At 37.6% G+C, this 25,193-nt stretch overlaps 1 protein-coding gene across 2 annotated transcripts in view; it reads left to right on the forward strand.

The window, feature by feature from the left end:
- The window catches only part of LOC124722341 (mitochondrial tRNA-specific 2-thiouridylase 1), an 85,657-nt gene that overhangs the window by 45,183 nt on the left and 15,281 nt on the right, over positions 1-25,193 (forward strand). For both annotated transcript variants that reach the window (XM_047247515.1, XM_047247516.1), the window contains 4 exons: positions 1,309-1,493; positions 5,462-5,688; positions 10,549-10,716; positions 24,711-24,935. In XM_047247515.1, the coding sequence (XP_047103471.1) occupies positions 1,309-1,493; positions 5,462-5,688; positions 10,549-10,716; positions 24,711-24,935 (805 nt within the window). The remainder of the gene's footprint in view (positions 1-1,308; positions 1,494-5,461; positions 5,689-10,548; positions 10,717-24,710; positions 24,936-25,193) is intronic.

The raw sequence follows: 25,193 nt of genomic DNA on the forward strand, positions 1-25,193 counted from the left end.
ATTTGTGTAATAAGTAAAACACTTCACTCTTGCACGAAGATGTAGTGGCATGGTATATCTCCATAAGTTCTCATGTCATAAGTAATAGAAAAACATAGAAATAAATGAAGTGTTCCACTAAAGGAATGGGATACAAGATGAGGTGGTGATTCTGATAAGTTACATGTACTGTTCAACTACCATTCAGTTTTGAAGCACTGAGTTGAAGTTGTTCAGATATCTTCTATAAATCAATTCTGATACTTTGTTTAATGTATCTTCTGGGAGAGTCTCTAGATGACTATAAATTTCCATCTTTCAAAATATTCATGGTTCTGTCCTTCTGTATGGTGTGAAAGGTTTGCATTATGTTTATTCTCTTTTAGGTGCATGTTGAATGTGTTGTAAGAAGTTGAAAAGCCTGATCAATAAATCTTACATTTACTAGGACAAACATACAATCCATAATTCTTATGAAGCCTCACAGAAAATTAAGGATTTTTAGTACTGCTGCAACTGGGAAAGTTTGTATCTTTTGGGATCTCCTATATGTAAAGTGAAATCTATATGTTTTTCAGTAAAATGTCTAACTTTAATGTGTATGCATTGATAACAACTTACACTTGACAATTATGTAAGGTCAGAATTGCAGTCTTGTATCTTGATTGCAGCCAATGGTGAACATAATGTCCTTTAAAAAATTCTACAAAACTGTGATCCCAAACCAAATACAGTTATTTGAAATGTCGTCATCATAAGTCGATTTACTCATTGCCGAGTGTTGTGACATTGTTTCTTCATTCATTTTTTAGACAACAGAATCTTCAACTAGCTGTCTCTATCCACAGCAATATTCAGCTCTTCTTAGTAGAATGTGAAGAGATAGGCCGGTAATGTTCTTTGTTTGATCCAGTTATTTACTTGGTGGTCTTCCTCGTAGTCTTCTGCCCTGGATTTTTCCTTGCAATATGATCTTTTTCAAGTTCATCCCTTCTCTTCTCAAAATGTGCTCAAGTATCTGAAATTAATGTTGACTGACATTGGAAGATTAACTTCTTGTGATGCTAAGTTCTACAGTAACGAAAACATTGGTTCTTCTTTCTGTCCATGATGCACATAACATTTTCCTCAAACACTACGTATCGAAGGTATCAATTAGGCTTTTGTCACTAGCTTTCATGGTCCAGGTCTTGCAGCCATACAAGAACACAGAAAATACCAATGATTCGCTCAGGCACAACTTTGTTGTTTTGGATTCATATGTAAGTGTAAATAGTACTGTGTTATTTTGTATTTTTGTCATGTTTAAAATTGAATTACCTCTTTCAGTAACCTGGTGAAGGACTATGAATCTGGATACACACCAAATCCTGACATATTGTGTAACAAGCATATAAAATTTGACAAATTTTTTAAATATGCAGTGGAAACACTTGGTTGTGATGCAGTTGCTACTGGTCATTATGCTCGAACATCATTTGGAGAGTATTTAGAGGATTATAAACCATCTAAAGGTAGTAATAACAACACCAATAATAATAATAATAATAATAATAATAATAATAATAATAATAAACCCCGTGGAGGCCCGGGAAAAGAATAGGCCTCCGGTATGTTCTGCCAGTCGTAAAAGGCGACGAAAAGAACAAACCACTAATAGGGTTAACCCCCCTTTTAGTGTGATTAGTTGGTTCAGGACAGAACTAAAGAAGCCTCGGACAAGCGCCGTCATGGTCGGGCACGACGCTTGAACCCTATGCCCACCCACAATGGTAACGACACTGCTAGCCAACTGGAAAATGATTTAAATCCAAATAGAGGTGTTTTGCAGGATATGCTTCCTGCAACCACCCTAGAAGGAAAACAAAGACAGAGGATGAGATGGTCAGATGAAGTTAATCGACACTTCATGTTCTGTTATTACCAAGCAACAAACCTAGGAACCAACACAACTGGATACAGATCACAAGTATACACAACATTTATTACCAGATACCCAGAATTAAAATTTTTAACAGAACAACGACTAGCTGATCAGATCCGTGTAATAATCAAAAATAACAGGATACCCTAGTCAGAATTAGAAAACATCAAACAACAAGTACAACAAATACTGGAACAAAATAATGTGCAATCAGAAGAAGAAGAAAATACAGTAATGGACTCAAACGTCCCAGAGCAAACAAAGAACAACACGCATCAATTAAACAATCAGATGAAAACGAAATCTTAAGACAGCCACCAGAACAAGCACAAATAGAACACGAAGTGACACACATGTTAGATATAGAAGAAAAATTTCAGCTGACATATATAGAATACAAAGACACAAATACAGACATTAGACCCTTCTTGCAAAGACCGCCAAATAACCCACAAGTCGAAACAACAATACAAACTATCAACACAATCATACACAACAAAATAAATGAAAACACAACTATGGAAGAGTTACAACTACTGGTTTATATAGGAGCACTCACTAAAGATCAGAACCAACCAACACACAGAAGAAACCCACAAAACCAGCATGGCAACACAGGCTACAGATCAGAATAGAAAAACTGAGAAAGGACATCGGACAGCTAACACAATTTATAAGAAATGAAATGTCAGAAAAAAAAAACGAAAAAGGTTAGGTAAAATCTCACAACAAGAAGCGATAGAGCAATTAGATGAAAAGAAACAGAAATTACAAGCATTGGCCAAACGACTTAGAAGATACAAAAAAAGTGAAAATAGAGGGAAACAAAACCAAACATTCAACACAAACCAAAAGAAATTTTACCAGACAATAGATAACACACACATTAAAATAGACAATCCACCAAACATAACAGACATGGAACACTTCTGGAGCAACATATGGTCAAACCCGGTACAACATAACAGGCATGCACGGTGGATACAAGCAGAAACAGACACATACAAGATGATACCACAAATGCCTGAAGTGATAATTTTGCAACATGAAGTCACCCAAGCAATTAATTCTACTCACAATTGGAAAGCCCCTGGAAAAGATAAAATAGCAAATTTCTGGCTAAAGAAATTCACCTCAACACATTCACATCTAACTAAATTATTTAACAGTTACATTGCAGACCCATACGCATTCCCTCATACACTTACACAAGGAATAACTTATCTGAAACCTAAAGATCAAGCAGACACAGCAAACCCAGCTAAATATTGCCCCATAACATGCCTACCAACAATATACAAAATATTAACTTCAGTCATTACACAGAAATTAATGACACATACAACACAGAACAAAATTATAAATGAAGAACAAAAAGGCTGCTGCAAAGGAGCACGAGGATGTAAAGAGCAACTGATAATAGATGCAGAGGTGACATATCAAGCTAAAACTAAACAAAGGTCACTACACTATGCATACATTGATTACCAAAAAGCTTTTGATAGTGTACCCCACTCATGGTTACTACAAATATTGGAAATATACAAAGTAGATCCTAAATTGATACAGTTCCTAAACATAGTAATGAAAAATTGGAAAACCACACTTAATATCCAAACAAATTCAAATAATATCACATCACAGCCAATACAGATTAAGCGTGGAATATACCAAGGAGACTCATTAAGTCCTTTCTGGTTCTGCCTTGCCCTGAACCCACTATCCAACATGCTAAATAATACAAATTATGGATACAATATTACTGGAACATACCCACACAAAATCACACATTTGCTATACATGGATGATCTAAAACTACTGGCAGCAACAAATCAACTCAACCAATTACTAAAGATAACAGAAGTATTCAGCAATGATATAAATATGGCTTTTGGAACAGACAAATGTAAGAAAAATAGCATAGTCAAGGGAAAACACACTAAACAAGAAGATTACATACTGGATAACCACAGCGACTGCATAGAAGCGATGGAAAAAACAGATGCCTATAAATATCTAGGATACAGACAAAAAATAGGAATAGATAATACAAATATTAAAGAAGAACTAAAAGAAAAATATAGACAAAGACTAACAAAAATACTGAAAACAGAATTGACAGCAAGAAACAAGACAAAAGCTATAAATACTTATGCTATACCAATATTGACCTACTCATTTGGAGTAGTGAAATGGAGTAACACAGACCTAGCAGCGCTCAATACACTTACACGATCACAATGCCACAAATATAGAATACATCACATACATTCAGCAACAGAAAGATTCACATTAAGCAGAAAGGAAGGAGGAAGGGGATTTATCGACATAAAAAAACCTACATTATGGACAGGTAGACAATTTAAGAAAATTCTTTATAGAACGAGCAGAAACTAGCAAAATACACAAAGCAATCACTCATATAAATACATCGGCTACACCATTGCAATTTCATAACCACTTCTACAACCCTTTAGATCACATAACATCAACAGACATGAAGAAAATAAATTGTAAAAAGAAAACACTACATGGCAAGCACCCGTATCATTTAACACAGCCACACATCGATCAAGACGCATCCAACACATGGCTAAGAAAAGGCAATATATACAGTGAGACGGAAGGATTCATGATTGCAATACAGGATCAAACAATAAACACCAGATATTACAGCAAGCATATTATTAAAGATCCCAATACCACAACAGATAAATGCAGACTTTGCAAACAACAAATAGAAACAGTAGATCACATCACAAGCGGATGTACAATACTAGCAAATACAGAATACCCCAGAAGACATGGCAATGTAGCAAAAATAATACATCAACAGCTTGCCTTACAACATAAACTTATAAAACAACATGTTCCCACATACAAGTATGCACCACAAAGTGTACTGGAGAATGATGAATTCAAATTATACTGGAACAGAACCATTATAACAGATAAAACAACACCACATAACAAACCTGACATCATACTCACCAATAAAAAGAAGAAATTAACACAACTAATCGAAATATCCATACCCAATACAACAAATATACAGAAGAAAACAGGAGAAAAAATTGAAAAATACATCCAACTGGCTGAGGAAGTCAAGGATATGTGGCATTAGGATAAAGTTGACGTTATACCGATTATACTATCAACTACAGGAGTCATACCACACAATATCCACCAGTACATCAATGCAATACAGCTACATCCAAACTTATATATACAACTACAGAAATCAGTAATTATTGATACATGTTCAATTACCCGAAATTTCCTAAATGCAATATAACACATACCATACAGTTAAAAGGAAGTGACGCTTGATCAAGGTGCGTGTCACTTTCCATTTTCAACCAGACTTAACGTCTGAGAAAGTAAAGAATAATAATAATAATGGTTATTACTAACAATGATAAATTACTGTTGTAACATCTAACATCTGCAGCCTGTTAGTTTGTTTCTAGGAAAGTTCCTCACATCTGGTTTTAGTAAATCTTATTTCAAATGTACATGTTATTGAATGCTTCATAATACTCATATTGCATTTTCCAGGTGTACACTTACTGATTCCAGTTGATAGATTCAAAGATCAAACATTTTTCCTTAGCCAGGTCAAGCAAGAATCTCTCCAGAGAACGCTGTTTCCACTTAGCAATTTAACAAAGGACAGAACAAAACTGATTGCCTGTGAGGCAGGTTTTGACATCATTGCCAATAAGAGAGAAAGCACTGGTATTTGTTTCATCGGAACAAGAAATTTTCAGAGATTTATTTCAGAGGTACGAATGTATATTGAAAATATGTTACTTTTCTTATTTATACCCTGTTTTAATCCTGGATCTCTATATTTCATGGGCCCTTCTCTACCTACTGATCTACTTGTCTGTACTACATAGATTCACTTAAACCTTCAGTATACTCCTAAATTTTTCCTTCGGTTCCATACTCCTCAGAAGAGTATCCTCAACAGCGTGAGAAATGGCAGGGTGGAAATTGACTTAGCTATGGTGTAAGTTTGTTTGTTGAATGATATTTTGAACTGTCACCGAAGTAACTGTGTGCTGGACCGGGATTCAAATCTTGATATTTACATTGCACAAACAGTTCCATAACAATCGAGCCATTCAAGTATGCCTACAGTCTGATAGTCTGCAACTAAATCACAACTGTTGTGTGGAACATAGATCTACATCTACATCACTGCTCTGCAATACACAATTAAGTGCTTGGCATAGTGTTCATGGAACCACTTTCAGCATATTTCTTGATTGTTGAATAGTATGGGGCTTTAAGAACACCTAAATATTTCTGTATGAGCTCTGGTTTCTCATATTTTATTGCAACGTCATTCCTGTGTATGTAGGTGAGTCAGCAAAATATTTCCGCGTTTGGAGGAGAAAATTGGTGACTGAAATTTTGTGATAAGCTCTCTCGCCAATGGAAAATGCCTTTGTTTTAATGATTGCTGCACCAATGTGCTTATTGTATTCCTGACACTCTCTCCTCGTTTTTGTAAAAATACCAAACAAGCTGTCCTCTTTTTTAAATTTTTCCATGTCTTCCATTGGTCCTATCTGATAAGGATCCACCACCAAGCAGGAGCACTTCCAAAGAGGATAGGTAAACATAGTGTAAGCAGTCTCTTATAAACTTGATGCATCTGCTGAGTGTTCAGCCAATAAAATGTAATCTTTGCTTTGCCTTCCCCAATATATTTTCTGTGTGATAGTTCCAATTTAAGTTTTGTTTTAGGGCAGAAAGACAATCGGGGTCAGGCACTCCAATTTAAGTTGTACATAATTGTAATTCGTAGGCATTTAGTTGCATTGATAACGTTTAAATTTGTGTAATTTATTGTGTAACCAAAACTTTTTAGTACTCATGTGGAGGACTTCTCACGTTTCAGTGTTCAGGATCAGTTGATACTCCATATGCATGCAATTTGATTAGAAGCCAATTGTGAGGAATGGGGTCAAAAATCTCCTGCATATCTGAAAACATGGAGTCATCTTAAGACACCGTGTTGATAGCACTCAGGGGCCAGTTGTGTTTCACAAGAATATTAGTTTCCGAATTCGTGTTGACTGTGTGTCAATATATAATTTTCTTCAAGCTATTTCATAATGTTCAAATGTGATGTACGAGGTGGAATCCAAAATTTTCAGGACTCCTGCCATCTGGAAAGTACAAGTAATAGATCTTTGAACTGCTAGGTGGCGAGAATTGCATATCTGATGAGTAAGTGTGCGGAGTGGCATTCAGCTGGGAGGACATGTTGCGTGTCCACAGTGAGTTCCGTAATACTCTGTGTTTGGTGTGTGGCGATTTTATGATGGATCCGCGAACAGAACAGTGCGTGTGCATGGATCTTCGTCAGACCGCATCTGGTGATCCAACCTTCTTGTCATGGGTTGTCACTGATGACAAGAGCTGGATTTACAGTTATGACCCAGAGACAAAGCAACAATCGTCCCAGTGGAAGAGCCCAGGCTCTCAAAGACCCAAAAAAACCGAGACAGGTGAAGAGCATGATCATTGTTTTCTTTGATACGAAGGGAATTGTGCACAAAGAATTCGTCCCACCCAACCAAACAGTGAATTCCGCGTACTACTGTGATGTTTTGCGACGGCTCCATGAAAACGTGCGGTGACGATGGCCCGAACTTTGGCATCAAGGGAACTGGCTGCTGCATCACGACAAGCCCTGTCACATGGCCTTGCTCACCAGGGCCTTTTTGGCAAAAAACAACATGGCAGTTGTACCCCATGCAAAGTACTTGCCAAATTTGAGACCTTGCGACTTCAGGCTATTCCCAAAACTGAAACTCAAGTTGAAAGGCTGTCGGTTCGACACTCCAGAGAGGATTTAAGAAGCATTGCTGCCGGTGATAAACACTCTCAAAGAACAGGACTTCCAGAAAACGTTTAACCAGTGGCAGAAGCGCTGGGACTGGTGTGTATGTGCGGGTGGGAACTACTTCGAGGGTGATGGTGACCATTAGTCCAAAGGTAAGGTTTTCAACAGATGGCAACACCAGTCCCAAAAATTTTGGATAGCACCTCATGTGTTCCAAAATCTTACTGCAAATTGATTTCAGTGATGTAGGTTTATAATTTGGTGGATTACCTCTATTTCCATTCTTGTACATTGGTGTGATCTTTGCAACTTTCCAGTCCTAAGGTTTGGATCTTTTGTCAAGTGAGCAGTTGTGTATGATTGTTAAAATGGAGCTATTTCATCAGCATGCTCTGAAATGAACCTAAGAGGTTTACCTTCTGGACCAGAAGACTTACTTTTATTTAGGGACTTCAGTTGCTTCACTACAGGAAGAGTATATAATTCTAAGTTACTTGTGTTGGCAGCAGTTATTGATTTGCATTCTGGAATTTCAGAAATCCATGTTTAGTAACTCTGCTTTAATGGTGTTGTCATAGAGAACATTGCCATTGAATATTTTGTTCATATGTGGGTCCATGGCTTCCAAGAATTTTGTGAAAAAACATTATCCGTAGTGAGATGTAAAGTTACCCTTTATTTGTTATGCGATTGACCAATTTTGACACTTAAGTCATTTTCAAACACTTATATATAATCATTATGCAATATGTTGTGGCACACAGTCAAAAACACATTCCATATGTGAAATATATCATCTACACTACAGTCTAAGAACTAAAGCATCATCCTAGAAGCATATAACCACTTCTTCTCCTGTGTGAACCACATGAACCACAAGAATTCCATGTACAGATTAAGCAAGTCTTGTATGGACATCTGCGTGTGCTGACAGCTACAGCTGTAGTGCCAGAAACTGGTGAATCTTCCTGTAACATGGAGAAATAGTTAATGTGGTGACGGGGGTTTTCTAACTACATCATAGAAATCTGTAAGTTACTGCTTATAAATAATCATATTGTCTTCAGAAAATTTTTGGCATGAAGTTAAGACAAGCTGTTACAGAAGTTCCTTAGCAGTTTTCTATTAAATTTTGAACAGTTCAGCATCTAATGTCCTTTCAAATTAGAAAAACTAGAAAAGCTTCTAAGGCAAACCATGAGCAATCACAGTTATTGCAGCTTAAACTTCAGTGAATACACTATCTGATCAAAAGTATCCAGACATCTATTAATGGACATTAATATGGGATGTGTCCACTCTTTTTCTTTGTAATGGATTGAACTCTGTTGGAGTACTTTCAAGTAAGGTATCTGAATGTCTGTGGAGGAATGGCAACCCATTCTCCCTCAAGAACTAAAACCAGAGCAGGTAGGGATGTTGTGTTGAACACTGGGTCAAGAATAAAGTTGACTTTATAATTCATCCCAAAGATGTTCCTTTGGGTTCAGGTCAGAACTCAGGACAAGCCAGTCAGTTTCAGGAATATTATTGTCTATAAACCATTGCCTCGCAAATGCTGCTTTATGGAGAGTGCATTGTCATGCTGATACAATCAACATCTCGGAAACGTTCCTCTCCTGTACACAGCACGCAGTGGTATAAAATGTTTTCATATCCTTCCATATTTAGCATTTTCTTAAGTGCAATAACCATTGGAAGCATCCTTGTATCATAACACCATCTCCCCTATACTTTCCCATTCTGCTGTTATAGCTTCCCTATTGATAACAAAATACTCCCTGCCTTCTTTTGTACTGGAGGGTCTACCTCTTGGTCAGTTCCGCATTACATGCGGGTGTCCACATACCTTTGGTGTCCGGATACTTGTGATCAGAGCCTTTTGAAATGTACACAGATCACACGTGTTTCTCATCCTTGGAAATTTCAGCATGTGAACTGGCACAATGGTTAGCACATTGCTAACTCTATTGTTGTGCTGTCTTGGTGATTTGTGTCCTTATGAGCATGATGTTCTTATTTATTTTCAGATTTTGGATTTATTTGGTTCATTATCGATTGGTGTTTTGCTATTCTCATTTTTCATCAAATTACTGCATGTATTTCAGGCACAGGTCATTTAAGGTTTCTTGTATAAAAGGCAGTTAATGAAAACAAGACAGATTGGAAAAAAAGTAAGCAAACTGTTCATTATTTCAAAAGTAATCGCCATAACTGTTAATGCATCTATCCCACCGTAAGACAAGATGGTCAATGACTTCATGAGGCAGCCCACATGTTGCCAAGGTGGGTTCGACTATGCTGCAGAGCAAACAATCCTGCTGAAGGAACATCCCCAACTGAGCATTATGGCAGATGTTTAAAATACCGCTTCAGTTGTAAGGTTCTTACAACTAAAGTGATATTTTCAACCTTTGCTATGCTGCAGAAGATTTTCTGGGAAGCCCGTACGTATCCTCCATACAGACCCAATCTCTGCCCATGTGATTTTTTGTTTTTGGAGCCCTGAGGAAAGACATCTGTTTCTGTCAATTTGCTTCGGACAAAGAAATGCATGCCTGGGTACAATCATAGTTCCTTAGATAATTGCAAACATCTTCCTATGAAGACATTGACCTTGCCTCACAGTGGGGTAGGTGTATTACTGATCACTTGTTAAATAATAAACAGTTTGTTTACTTTTTCTATGTGTGTCATTTTCATTTTACTGTGCCATATATTGACATCTGTTATGGACTTAAGGCAAACAATTGTAATTAATTTATTCTGATTTCTATTTCAGTATGTCAGAGATAAACAAGGTGCATTCGTGGATATAGACACTGGGCATATTGTTGGTGAACATAAAGGAATACACCACTGGACACTCGGACAAAGGTGTCGTTTTGGTGGTTTGAAGAAACCGTATTTTATAGCCCAAAAAGATGTTGAAACAAACATCATCTATGTGGTAAGTGTAATAATTGTAAAAATGTGTAACATTCTCTACAGGAATAATACTTTTGGATTAGAGATTTAATACTACAGCATGCTAAAGTAATATACCAAGTGATGAAGTGCAGTGTTTTCGTAGACAGTGACAACAAAATCTGAAGGACGATGATTTATATCCCTGTCTGGTCACCCATGTTAAGGTTTTCCATAGTTTTCCTAAATTGCTTGAAGCAAATGCTGGGCTGTCCCTTTGTAAAGGACATGGCTGAATTGTTGCCATGTCCTTCCTCAATTCAAACTTGTGCTCCTTTTAATGATCTTGTCTTTGATGGGACTTTAAACCATTATCTTTCTTCCTTGCTTCCAGGGAAAACACCACACTGTAGGATGGACACACACACACACACACACACACACACACACACACACACACACACACACACACACAAAGAAAGGAAAAGAAAAGGAAAAAAACACCTATGATGTGTTTGGCAATAAAAATGCGTCTTAATATGGACAATTAAAAGAGAATATTAAAATTATTTGTCAGCTATCTGTGGCTGATCGATCACTCTGAAAAGGGGTTGAGGGGGGTGGGGGGACAATCAAGCAGCCAATCTGATGTTATTAAAACAGCACCGAAATAATTTGAAGAGGATATCTGACACCACACAAAATTTCAAAATGTACGCAGCCATTATGAGGTTGACACCTCTTCACATAAGATAGTTGGGGCACACCTTCCAAAACCAAAAACTGTCCTATTGTCAGTAATAAAATCTAGTCAGTTATGATGATGTGCTTTGAAATCAGTGTGACCCAACAATCTGTCTCCAATCCCTGGAGGCAAGAGCTGTTGGTCCTGGGGCTATGACCTGGGAATGAAGTCATGGAGGCAAAATGTTTTGTTTCCTGGGAAGATACTGTAATGCTCAAAAGTATTCTGTAGTTCTGATGTTATGGTATCAGTACAGTTTGCATGCAATCACAGCAGACCATCGTATGTAGCTGTGTCACTCCATCAAGAGCTTCGCATTGCTGCAGTTACATATCTAGTAAAAAAGCAAAGTCATAGAATAACACTGTAAGTATATATTTCTGTAGCTGAAAAGTATTTTGTAATTTGATTTGGTGGTAGAGTGTTCATTAACTATCATTACTAAGGTATTCAAAAACTATTTATTTATTTGTACAGGCAATTAGATGCATGCCAAAACACAAAGAATACTCAGCTGATGTGAGAAAACCTGTTTTGTGTGCTTTGAAGAAGGAAAGAGACTATGGCGTATCACATCAACTAATAAGTATCTGGAATCAACGGCAGAAAGAGGAAGGAACAACAGCCAATGAGCCAAAGTCAGGTCACCCTCGAAAAACGAGGAGGAAGGACAGAATGATTTGTAAGCCGTCGGCTCCTGATCCAAGAAAATCGGCTTGACAAATTAGGGATGATCTGGTTCAGCATCACGGACTGTACATAAATGTCTCTGTTGTAAAATGTAGCAGCTGATTAAAACTGTAGGTGACCATTGCATAAACAACTCATAAATGCAAAAAATGGAAAGAAGTATCAATTTTTGAGTGCTACAGATTGGTCTATTGTTTTATGGAGTGATGAAAGTAAATGTAATGTTCGTTATTCTGATGGTGTGCAGTATATAGGTCACCCAGCAATCCAAAAGGGATGACAAAAAGTACCAGATGCTGATCATTAAGCATGTTGATAGCTGTGTCAGACTGGGGGATGTTTTTCTGGATTCCGTTTGATCCTCTAGTCCGAATAGAAGGCAGAATGGATTGTTTCCTGCACAGTGACATTTTAGAAAACAGTATGGTTTTGCATGGGAGAAAGAATATGCCACATAATTGGATATTTCAGCAAGACGAAGATTCAAAACACCACTGGCCATTTTTCACATGAAAAATTCAGACTTTTGGAGTGACCAAGCCAGAGTCTGGATCTAAATCCAACTGAACACCTCTGGGATGCATTGAATCAATATTTTAATCATAGAAGTTACTCGAACAAGGATCATTTTGCTGCTGCCTTATTGGACGACTGGTCAAAACTCTCACTTGGCCTGTTACAAGAACTTATGAATTCAATGCCTAACAGATGTGCAGCTGTGATCAAAGCCCCTGGGTATGCAACAAAATACTGACTTGGTCTTCAGATTCGAAAATATTTTTTTTATCCTTTTGTACTTAGACCTACAAATAACTTTTGATCCAGAAGAGTTATTTCTGTTTTGATGTAAGGTAAATTTGTTTGACTAAATGTAGTTTTGTACTAAATTGATTATAATTACATACTTTTCAAGCATCCATTGGCAGTTTTTTCCTATTACATGCTTACTTTATGTAATTGTAATTAATGTTTTCAACAAAATACTTTTGAGCACCACTGCATTTTTTGTGTTAAAAGTCTTTTGGAAGTCAATTCAGGGAGACATAACATTTTGTGAACTGGGAGGAGATATGCCTCAGCTTTATTGTGTCTTTTATGGACTGAAGGTTTTGTCTCTCACAGACACCTGTGTCTACACTCAGTCAGCAATATTACCCCATGTGGTCGAGAGCACTTTGTGTTCCATTATCAGTTTCCCCTCTCTTGTTTCATTTGTGAATGGGGTACAGGAATTAAACTGTCAGTAAGTATCTAAATGAGCTTGCATTTATCTGAATTTACCATTATGGCCATTTTGCAAGTTATCTGTGGAAAGTAGTAATATGTTGCTTGGCTCTTAATGATATGTATGAGCCAGAATTTGAATAGTAAATCTCTCAGTAATGCCGACAACTTCTTTTAGTGCCTGCCATTCAAATTATATGAAATTCTCTGTGATGCTATCTACATACTTCTCCAGCCACTCACTCTTTCACTCTGTTACAGCTTACTGAAGGACAAATGGTATGTTATATAGACCATGAGGGCAAGCTGAAAAATGATGCCTCTGCATTTTTTATTCTGTTCTCAATATTGTTTGAGGTATTATGTGTCATGCTTATTACGTGGTCGACTATCCTGCTTTACTGACCCACATTGCAACCCTCTGCCGCTAGAGGGCTGCAAATTGTATTGTGTAACATAGTACTGTGTAATGTAACTTTGTTGCTGCATGAGAAACAATGTTCTGTAATTTAATTTATAACCATAGAAGAGTTCATGCACACATGGAGCATGCTCTCCTTCAGCATGACAATGTCAGACCTTACACGAGCACTGCGACATTATCAACAATCCATTGCCACGTGTTCACTGTCATGTGCTCATCCTCCATACAGTCCCAACGTGGCCCCATCCAATTGTCGTCTGTTTTCAAAACTGAAGGAACTCCTTTGAGGACTGCACTTTGATTGAGATGAAGTGGTGCAAGCAGAGGTAAGACTGTGGCTCTGTCAACAAAAGCAAACATTCTACAGTGACACTGTCAGCAAACTGGTCTCTTGTTAGGAGAAATGTGATTGTTGCCAGGGTGACTGTTGAGAAATAAATGTGTAGACATGAAGAATAAAGATTTAGGGTGTTAATACAGTTTTATTGAAAAAGATTTCCCATAAAGAATTTGGAGGCATTACTTTTCAGCACACTCTCGTACATGCCTCTCTGTGGTGTAAGATGCTAATTGTTTCCTCAGACTTGTCATGGACCTTACTACCTGGCAGAATGATGTCTTCTTTGCTATACAAATAGTTTGAAATGTAGAAATTTTGGTAATATAAACACAACCTGCACATGTTTAATAATCATTGTGGAGGCTTATCCAACATTGTTGTAAGCATTTTTGCCTGCCAGCCTAAGATTTATTAGCTGCTGCTGTCCACAAATTTTAAACAGTCACACTGCTTGTACCCCATTATTATATAGATGCATTATGCACACACGAGAAATGGTAGGAAATGTTGATGACAGAGGAACTAACTGTAATCTATAAAAAGTCGATACTATGTATTGGGTGGTTATGAATAAAGTGCCCAGCTGCTCACCGTGATGCAGCATGGGCTGTAATTAGCATATGACAGTGAAACTTTAGATATTCTGATACATTAATGTGAAACTGATTTATGCAGGGAAAAATATAGTTCCAAGTTTGGCCAGCAGTTGCAGATACGGTGCTGTGAATGCAAGAAATATGTATAGAAATGTTTCCATCTGTAATAGATTAGTAACAGGACATGGGCAGAAATAGTAAAACAAGTGAGAAAGATATAATGTTGATTTCATTATTAATCACTGTGCTTACACAATTTGTGCAATATGAGCACTAGAGATGTTAACAAGTGCATCCATAAAACCCATGTTATCAACAGTTTCTGTCAGCAGTTCTAGTGGAATCTGAGCAACGTGCTCCTGTATACTGGTCATCAGATAAGATAGAGACTGAATGTGTCCTTGCTAAATGTGTTCATTTAGATATCCCCAGAGCCAAAAGCCACATGGATTCAGTTCCGCCGGCCGCGGTGGCCGAGCGGTTGTGGGCACTCAGTCCGGAACTGCGCGACTGCTACGGTCGCAGGTTCGAATCCTGCCTCGGGCATGGATGTGTGTGATGTCCTTAGGTTGGTTAGGTTTAAGTAGTTCTAAGTTCTAGGGGGCTGATGACCACAGATGTTAAGTCCCGTAGTGCTCAGAGCCATTTGAACCATTTTGATTCAGTTCCAGTGATGTTGCAGGCCAAATATCCGGGAAACCTCCAAAGTGAACATATTCGTGGAATGTTGCATTAAGCAAATCTTTCATGGGGTGAGTGACATGAGGTGCTGCCCCATCTTGCGTGAAAGCCGTGGTTTCCACACACCTGTGCACTTGCAAAGCAGGAATCACATGCTGTACAAGGAGATCTTGATAAAGTGCAGATGTCATGGTACACCTCACATGCCCTCTGGGTGTACTCTCTTCAAGAAGAATGGACTAAGAATAAAGGAGTTTGTGAATGCACACCAAAGTCACATACGGTGAGTGAAATGGCCTTTCGTGTACACCACGCTGCTTAACAGTACCCAAAATTTGGCAGTTTTGTGTATTCACTGCATGCTGTATTGTAAAATGTGCCTAGTCACTCCATAGAATATTGCCCGGCCACATGTCATCAACCTTGTTCTGTGCCAGAAGCTGAAGAACAAATTCAGAATGTTGCTGCGGATCATTAGATTTCAATTGCTGCTCCACATGGATCTTGTACATGTACTAGTGTAAAATAAACTGCAAAACTTTCCATACTGTTGATGATGGGATGGACTATTGTCAACACTGCACTAGCAGTAGTACTACCCAGGCACATGCTGCATGGTCATTTACAGCAACAGCAACCGTGTGAAAAACTTTCACCGGGATAGAACGCCTTGCTCTTCCAGGTACCACACTAAGCTCACCCGTGTTTTCGAATTTCATTATCTTGTTTAGACTGTGTAATGACATGGGTCTTTCAGGTGATGATACTCTCTCAATGCAGCGCTGTAATTACTGCCATTCACATAAAACAGTTTCACTAACAGTGTACGGTCTATCTTCTCGATAGCCATACTGTTCACTCAGCTTGTGGCTTGTCAAATTAAAGTGTGGATGTCATACTGTCATACAAACAGTATACAGTGACAGATTTGCACACGATGGCTAATGGCTACAATTGGCAATAATTTTGTTTCCCAGCATAAATGGGCTCTGCATTAACACATTAGCTGCCATACGATAATTACAGCCCACACTGGACCTTTGGGAGTAGTCGTACTTTACTCATAAACACCCAGTGGAAATGCTGGCTGGTGGAAGCCCTCCAACCTCTGCACTGAGTAATTAGTTCTATATGCTGTGTTAGCTTGATGTCAATGAATTTTTGATATTTGTAATGAGATGTTGCTGTTTAGTTGTAAACATCTGTCCAAAGTTGCATGTCTGGACAGTGATCTCATAGTATAACTGAGATTACTTTCATTTGTCAGGCAGATTTGGCTGTATTGCTAATTCTGTAAAAGCAACCTGGTTATAAGCCAGGGTATATCTATCTATCTTGAGTAACCAAAATGTTCAGAGTTTGAACTTTGCCACTAATTAAATTTTGTATAAAAATTGTCAGCAGTCGTGGTCGAAGACTCTTGGTACAAGAGTCATTCTCATTCTGCCAACAACCTTTTCATAGAGGGCAGAGGAGCAGACGGAGTATCAGGGCAACATTTTGCCTTTGAGATGGGAGACTGCCCTTAAAAGACAGAAGAATCAGCAATAATCAATGGCATGAGGGTGCAGAAGGCAATAGAAACCACTACATTAAAGACACTCAGAGTGTGTACACAGGACACATGACCTGTAATTGAAAATTGTTGTCATCATCTCTCCATTGGAAAAAATAAATTAAATAAAATAAATTCAGATTAGTTTCATATTCAGATCTTCAAGAAGGGACTGTTAAGGGGGAGGTAACCATGAGAAAAAGATTGAACAGCCAATGAAAAGGTAACATACTATGATCAGGAGCATGGAATATAAGAGGTTTGAACATGGTAGAGAAGTTAGAAATTTGGAAAGGCGAATACAGAGGCTGAGTGTAGATACAGTGCAGAACGGGGGTGGGGTGTCAGTGAAATGGAATGGAAAGAACATAAGGATTTATGGTTAGACAAATAAAGGATGATAGCAGCAGCAGCAGCAGCAGAAAATGGTATAATGGAAGTAGGATTCATTGTCAGTAGAGTAGGAATGTAGGTTAGAGACAATATTATGAAAAGGATTATTGCGGTTAATCATATAGAGGAGACATTGAGTTGCAGACAGGCACAACAAAAAGACAGGAGTTACTGCAAACAGTTCAGTGATAGGGTTGTTCTCATCAGAATTGACAGCAAACCAAAGATGACAACTATGCTTCAGGTGTATATGTCGATACAAGCAGAATGTGAATAGACACAGAAAGTACACTGGTGTTGAAAATTAAAGCACAAATGGAAATTTTGCAAGATTGAGTTTATTTTGCCACAAATCAGTATAAATAGTTGATAGCAAAGTAGAAACAATGTAAAGAAACAGAATGTAAATAACTGCGACATGCATAATAGTAGATGAAAATGTTTTTAGATTTTTTCAACTCAACAGATTTGCACACACATTCTGACAACTGGTTGATGTGCTTACTATGGGGTGTGACCATCCCTGGCAACAATGCAGGCCTGACAGTGATGAAGCACACTGTGAATAATGTCATCAGTGTCATGTTGAGGCAATAATGCCCATTCTTCCAGTGGAGCAGCTTGAGTCGTGGAGAGTGATTAGTGGATGCTGACATATTGCAACTCGTCTCCCTGGTGCATCCCTGACATGCTCTATGGGATTCAAATCAGGAGAACAAGCAGGCCACACAATGCATGCAGCACCTTCTGTTTTGAGAAAACATCAACTACTCATGCTATATGAGTCAAGCATTAGCATCCATCAGTACAAAGTCTGGGAACACAGCACCTTGTAACAACCATACATAAGGCCCCAAGTCCTCATATGATGCCTTTCAGCAGTTAAACCTTTCCGAGTCACCTGTACAATTTCATGAAGAGATGTTTGAGTGATCAACATCATCCCTGCCCACACCATTCGCAATCCTCCCCAATATCAGTCTCTTTCCACAATGTTTGGATCTCGAAATCGTGCTCCACATTCCCCTCAGATCCGAGTCCATTGAGAACAACTCTCCAGACCAAATTGGGACTCGTGTGAAAGGAACTTTCGTCCACTGTTTGACTGTCCAGGTGGCATGTTGAACAACTCCGTTCTAGACGTTCCCTTTTGTGAAAACACATCAGAGGCACACATACAGCAGCTCTCCGACAATAAAGTTGTTGAAGCATTCTCTACATCATTTGCTTTGATACAACACATCCAGTGGATGCTGTGAGTACAGATGCCAGTTGCTGTGCAGTACTAAGGCGGTACCATCATGCTCTTTACAGCCACATAACGGCCCTCTCTTTCTGATGTCACATGTGGTCGGTGCTGTCCTGGTCTTCGTGATACAGTTTCAGTCTCTGTAAACTGTCACCACATCTGAGAAACAACAGAACAATTCGTGGTAAGCCATTGGGCCACATGAGTTTGCTACTGTCCTGCTTCTGATATTCCTATGGCCTTCCACTGCAGAGACTCTGGTAGGCATCTTCTCTGTGCAGTGCTGCACTGTCTGTGACTGTGTTCACAGCAACTGTGGATGTAGGACTACCCACCAAACACTCTGCATTTGATGGGTGCCCTGACATCATCATTGGTGTGGTTTTCCATTGACTGAAATGCCATCTTCCATGCAGAACATGATCATACTGACATCTGTTGACAGTTTGTATAATTATATCATGAATTAGACACAGCATGGGAAAAGAGCTGTTTGTTGATTTAATTTTGGACATCAGTGTATATGAGGGCACTGAATTAGTAATTCAGTAAGTAAAAGGAGATGACAATCTAATAATCATGACATATTGGACAGCGATAGTAGGGGAAGGAATAGAAGAAAGAGATACTGGAGAATATGGTCTTGGTAGTAGGATAGAGAAGAGAAAGACTAATTGAGTTCTGCAATAAATTTCAGCTAGTAATAGTGAATACACTGTTCAAAAATCATAAGAGGAGGAGTTATACTTGGAAAAGACCTTTTTGTTACGTTGGTTGTAACCATGTGTATGTCTCAGCCCGGGTAACTAGAAAAACTTTACAGGGTATATACATGCGATGTATCTCGAAGTTGCACATGTGCATTTTAATCATCTCAACTTGCATCATATTTGCTTATCACCAACAGCAATGGCAAAGAAGGAACAATGTTTGAAAGACTGTGTGTGTCTTCTTTTTGGAATTAAAAAAAATCTCAAAAAGTACCCTGTTTAACCTTTACCAGAAAAAAATACGTATTAGTATTTATACTGTTCCGATTTTTAACATAGCTGGTGCCTGTTCCTCATGCTGGGGTAAATTAGAATATGCAGGTATTTTTTGCACCATTCTTTTTTAATTTTCAATAAAATTAAAAAGGAAAATCTCTACCAGAAAGTATACAGGTCAGTATTCTAAATGCTATGACTTCTAGCGTGGTCATTGTTCCCAGTTGATATTCACAGGTCTTCGAGATACATCACATACAGAGGGGCACACACTGACACTCAAGAACTCCACAATTACGCATTTTTATTTACATTTCCTTAGTTGTCTTTCAGTTTAAGGTCAACAATATTTATATCGTAGTATTCGCCCTGACACTAAAGAAACAACAATTTATGCTGCATTTTGGAACCATAATTTTTTATTTATTGCAACATATGTTTGGCACTGTTCTGCAGGCGTCAGTAGGCACTATATTCTAATTAATTTCTGAAAATAAATGCATTTTTATGCATGGGCTGCTCAAAATATTCTTCTTGTCTCCCTTTACATTTATGTATTGTAAGGTTAGGATCTTATGTCCTTGTTCACATAGGAATGAAGAGTTTTAAGTTGTAATATGACAATTCATCTGCAAACTGACAAAAAAAGATTGTTAATTTTAAACCAAAGAGCATTTATTTGGTTAGAAGAGGGTTTGTGTCTGATAGATATGTGTCGTATTGCGTATTCTACTGTTCTATATACTCGAAGCACCAAAATACGAAGTTCTGATTTTCTGTTTCTTTTTTTCTGTTTCTTTATCTTTATATACTTATATATTAATGACAGTAGATACTCAGATGTTACACTGTTTTATTGAGCAGTATGTGAAAAAAAAATACTAATAATAAATTAACTTTTCAATTCCCCAAGAAATTTGTAATTTTAGAGAAGTTGAAACAGCACACAAAATTTTCTGTTTTTTGTTCTAGTAGGAATAAATTCACCATTGTGAATTGCCTTGCCTTTATTAATCTGTATTTTAGTGTAAAACTTGCTAAAAAAAGTTGGAATATACATTTCGTAGACCACACTCACTGATTCAAAGCAAACATGGAAACCCATGTAATCGACCAATACAGTGGAAGCTCTGTGACAACACAGTCAGCCAATGATATCAGTTGACATCTGTCGAAAATAATCTGATGACCGACATCAGTTGCACTGTGACCGAACCCTTATTAGTGCATGGATTATATTTTTAATTAATCAAAAATTCATATTCGCAGTGTCCTGGGTCTAGTGGTTTGCGCTCCAAACTATCAAGACGAGGGGTTGCTGGTTCGAATATCATGGATAAATATGGGTGTGATAAGCATGAGCATTTAGATCAGTAGCATGGATTTTTATGTGTATTTAAGTATGTGTATTATGCTGTCTAGTTGCCATAGTACAAGCTTCGGCTTAGTTTGGGGCTAGAGGTGTTTGGTGTGATCGTTGAAAGATTTATTTGTTTATTATCTTTTCTGAAATGTACATAATGGCTCCTGTGAGACTAAATCCCATCTGGGAATATTTTTGGAGAAACAGTGAGAAAGCAACTGGTAAAGTATGTTGTAAATCACTGTCTCTAGGTAGTGCCTTATCAAAAACACAGACCATTACAAATATTAAAAATAATTTGTCAAAAAGTCATAAAAGTGAATGGGCAGCTTATTGTAAGACAAATGAAAAACACCAGAGTTTGATCAAAAAAGACCTAGAGACAATTAACTCTTCATAAGCAAAAAGGTAGTCAAACAGTCTACTTTACCAGACACAATTAAGAAAAGAAGAAAAGAAGTAGCTCTGCCATGGCCTGATAATCATCTGATATTGTTGTGAATCGATAAAAGTGTTATGGATCTCATTATTGTCGACATGCTGCCATACAATGTTGTTGAAGGGGATGTATTTCATAGGCTCAATTTGACTGACCCTGACACACCATCCAGGTACAGGAAAAAAGCCTGAGAAATACTTTAGAATGACTTTAATGCCAGCAAGATATGAAAAAGTAAAAGGGAAAGTTGTACTTCTTTTAGAAAAGGCTGGATGGGCAGTTTTACCACTGACATATGGAGTAATCCAACAAAGACGTGCTTATTGCTGAGTTGCACAGCACACTTCATTAAAGGCCCCAAAAGGGAAAAAGTTATACTGACAACAAGTGTCTTGAAACAAGATCACACAGGGCAGCATATTTCACAGAAACTTAACCAAATTATTCCCGAATTTAATTTAACAAATAAAATCCACATGGGTATCTGTGACAATGCTTTTAATATGCAAGCAGCCATGTGTTGTGGAAAATTTGCTTATATTGGATGCATAGCTCATATGCTGCAGCTAGTTATTCATGATGTTGTATTCAAAGACACTGCTGTAATGGATATAATAAAAAAAAATTCAAACAAGTTTCAAGAAACATGCGAGTTACCCAAACAGGTTTTGATTCTTGATGAAGAAACCCACTGGAATAGTACTTTTTTAATGTTGGAAAGACTCATTGAGCAAAAAACTGCTGTCAATTTATGCACGTCAGAACACAGTGGGATAATAATCCCAACTGCAGAAAAAGGATACAAATGAGCTACTGTATGATGGATAGTACTTAAGTGCTTTCATCAAGCAACACTTGATATTTCAAGTAACTCTTCATCAGTATCTTTAATAATACCATCGATCGTTATGCTTAATTCAAAATTGACTACAAAAGATGAAGATACTTAAAACATAAAACTGTTCGACACAGTTGTGTGAGACTGTTAACAGCAGAGTTTCGTATGCAAGAAATACTCCACATTTATTGATTGCAACACTAATAGATATGTTTTAAAATGAAGTATTGGACTAGCGATGAAACAGAGAACATGAAGACTGAAATATTATCATTTCTACAACAGAATGGGTCTAGGTCAAGTCAAATAGCTCGTATGGACTTGGATATTGATGAGCCTAGCCCTCCCTGTTCAGCGTCAGGTGCAGATATCGAATATACATCCTCATAAAATGATGATGATTTATGGAATTCAGGTGATAAACTTGCATTACCAGTCACAAATGGTGAAGAACATCTTAACATGTTATTTAAAAGAACCGTTGCTTCTGAGGAATGTCGACATCTATGAATATTGGGGTTCTAGTCCATGTACTTATCTAGGCCCAATTACACTTCAATATTTATCTTCTCTACCCACTAGTGTTCCTAGTGAACAATTGTTCAGTGCAGCGGGACAGATATATGCAGACAGGCAATTGAACATGATGGGTGTAAATGTGGGCAAATTGATATTTTTAGCTTACTACATAAGATTGTTTAACTTCATTTATTAATTTTGTTTTTCATTGATAGATATTAAAATGCTAATGGAAAGTTAATATTCATTTGGCTTTTATTATGTATTTTTCCAATTTTAATTGTTAAAGTACTTTTTTTAAGTAAATAAATAATATAATGGACCTTATTCCAAAGTGTTGTTATTTCTGACAATTTGCAAGATAATTTTAATCATCTCATGAAATTGTTTATATTATATTTAAAAAATCATTATTTTATTCACATTTTGCCAATCTTGAATGGAATTTCTTGGGGCATAATCTTCGGCTTTGTCTTCAGCTGAAGGTTAGGGCAATAGCTGATTAATCAGCTTTGGCTTCGGCCAGAAATCGACCTTCAGACAGACACTGTTTATCAGGTTGAACTACAGAAACCAGTTGTTGAATGACCAGCTTTCACAATTGTTAAAGTGATGATACATCTGGTTTCTGTATGTTGAAGGGATTTTGTGTTATGCTGATTTATGTTAGTATTATTTCACATCAAATTAATTGCTCACTTACTCAGTCATCCATGGAACTACTTAGTAGACTCCCAGGCAACATCAGTGCAACTCCACCATCTTTGTGATAATCCGATACTGGACCATGGAACAATTCAGATCTGCCATACTATTGGTCATAGTGTTAATGATTTGGGACCTTGCATTGACATATTGCATCAACAAGCCTTGTGACCCTATTTATTTTTGGCATGTCTGATGATAATGTTGTAGTTGTATATCAAAATGCCATGATTCCCTGTTGTTGATGGTAGCTGCCTGTGGAAGCCACTATAGTATTTTAATGACCACATAGCTACTTGTATCTGATGCAGCATGGGATTTCTAGGTTCAAGGATTACCTGGATGTGTACCTACTTTGGGATACATTCTCAAGTGTGTGATAATGGTGTTATGATTCATTACCATTCACCAGATTCAAGTCTACAGCATTTTTTCTAATGTACATAGTTGTTCTGCAGGACAGACACCACTGATGATAGACAACGGCTCTTCCTGGCCTTGGTAATTATATTTCTTTTTTCTGTGGCCAGGTGTCCTTTCTTTGTGAGGGAAGTCCTGTGCATAGCCTTTCCCATGAATACTGAGAGCTTTGTTCTATTTGTATTTGTCGTATAACTTTTTGAGGTAGAGATTGGAGATTAGCTCTGCACTTGGGGTCAGCAAGAAAATAGTTAAAAATCATACTCAAGCTGACCTGTGTGCCAGTCCAACAGTTATTAGTGTGGTACACAAATCTATCTGAGTTTAGATCACCTCCCTCTTTCACAGGCTGCCATACTGAACATTAATCTATACAATGATGTCAGGATCTGCAACATTTGTTGGTAGTAAATACCAATCACCTCTGATGCATTATTCATGCTTTGCCACAGAGAAATCACCTCACCCAACATTCATACAACTATTTCAGGTTGAGATTGTTCTGATAATTTTTGTAGAGGTTTGTGCACCTGAGCACACTTAAGTCATCAAATTTTAAGTGTTTTCTGTTATTAACAATGTTTGTAGTCAATCATTATTGACATTTTTTTGTATGCAGTTTCCATGAAGTCCCCTTAGATCCAACTCTAAGCTATCTTCTGTGACGGAGCTTGTTTAACAGACAGGAACTTAATTTATGTGGATTATGGATCTCAACAAGTTTCATTTCCTCCCTTTTTAGACTTTTGATGGAACCATTCATATGTAAAAGGAACTTCCCATCAGAATACAAAATATGTAAAGATCATGTGATAACATACCAATGTTTAATGTTTTCCAAAGTGCTTATTGTACCAATGATTTTTTCAGGCTGCAGGTACAGACCATCCCTGTCTCTATTCCAAATTCATGCTGGCATCTGGAATGAACTGGATTCATTCAGTCCCAAAATCTCTAAGGAAAAATGGAGTGTTGAATTGTATGTTCCGTTTCCAACATACAAAACCACTGACTCCATGCAAGGTCTCATTTATCAACAAAAATGATATTCTGATAGAACTTGCGGAAAGTCTGAGAGCACTTACACCAGGACAGGTAAGGCAATTACCCATTTCTCAGAGCATTGGGTAGTGTTTTGCACTAGAAATGCTATCTTATGTGTAATAACTTACTCTATATACCATGTGTCCCAAGTCTGTATGATTAAAATTGCACTGATGATAAAATTTATCGTATCCTAATCTGGAAACTTTGAGGTAAGGACTCAAATGTCTGGAAAGAATATCTGTTTCTTGGCCAGCTCTCTATGGCCTGAGCAAACAAGTTCCTTGTACATTTGTAGCCATGATCATA

The sequence above is a fragment of the Schistocerca piceifrons genome, chromosome X, assembly GCF_021461385.2.
Source record: "Schistocerca piceifrons isolate TAMUIC-IGC-003096 chromosome X, iqSchPice1.1, whole genome shotgun sequence".
NCBI classification, from domain to species: Eukaryota; Metazoa; Arthropoda; class Insecta; order Orthoptera; family Acrididae; genus Schistocerca; species Schistocerca piceifrons.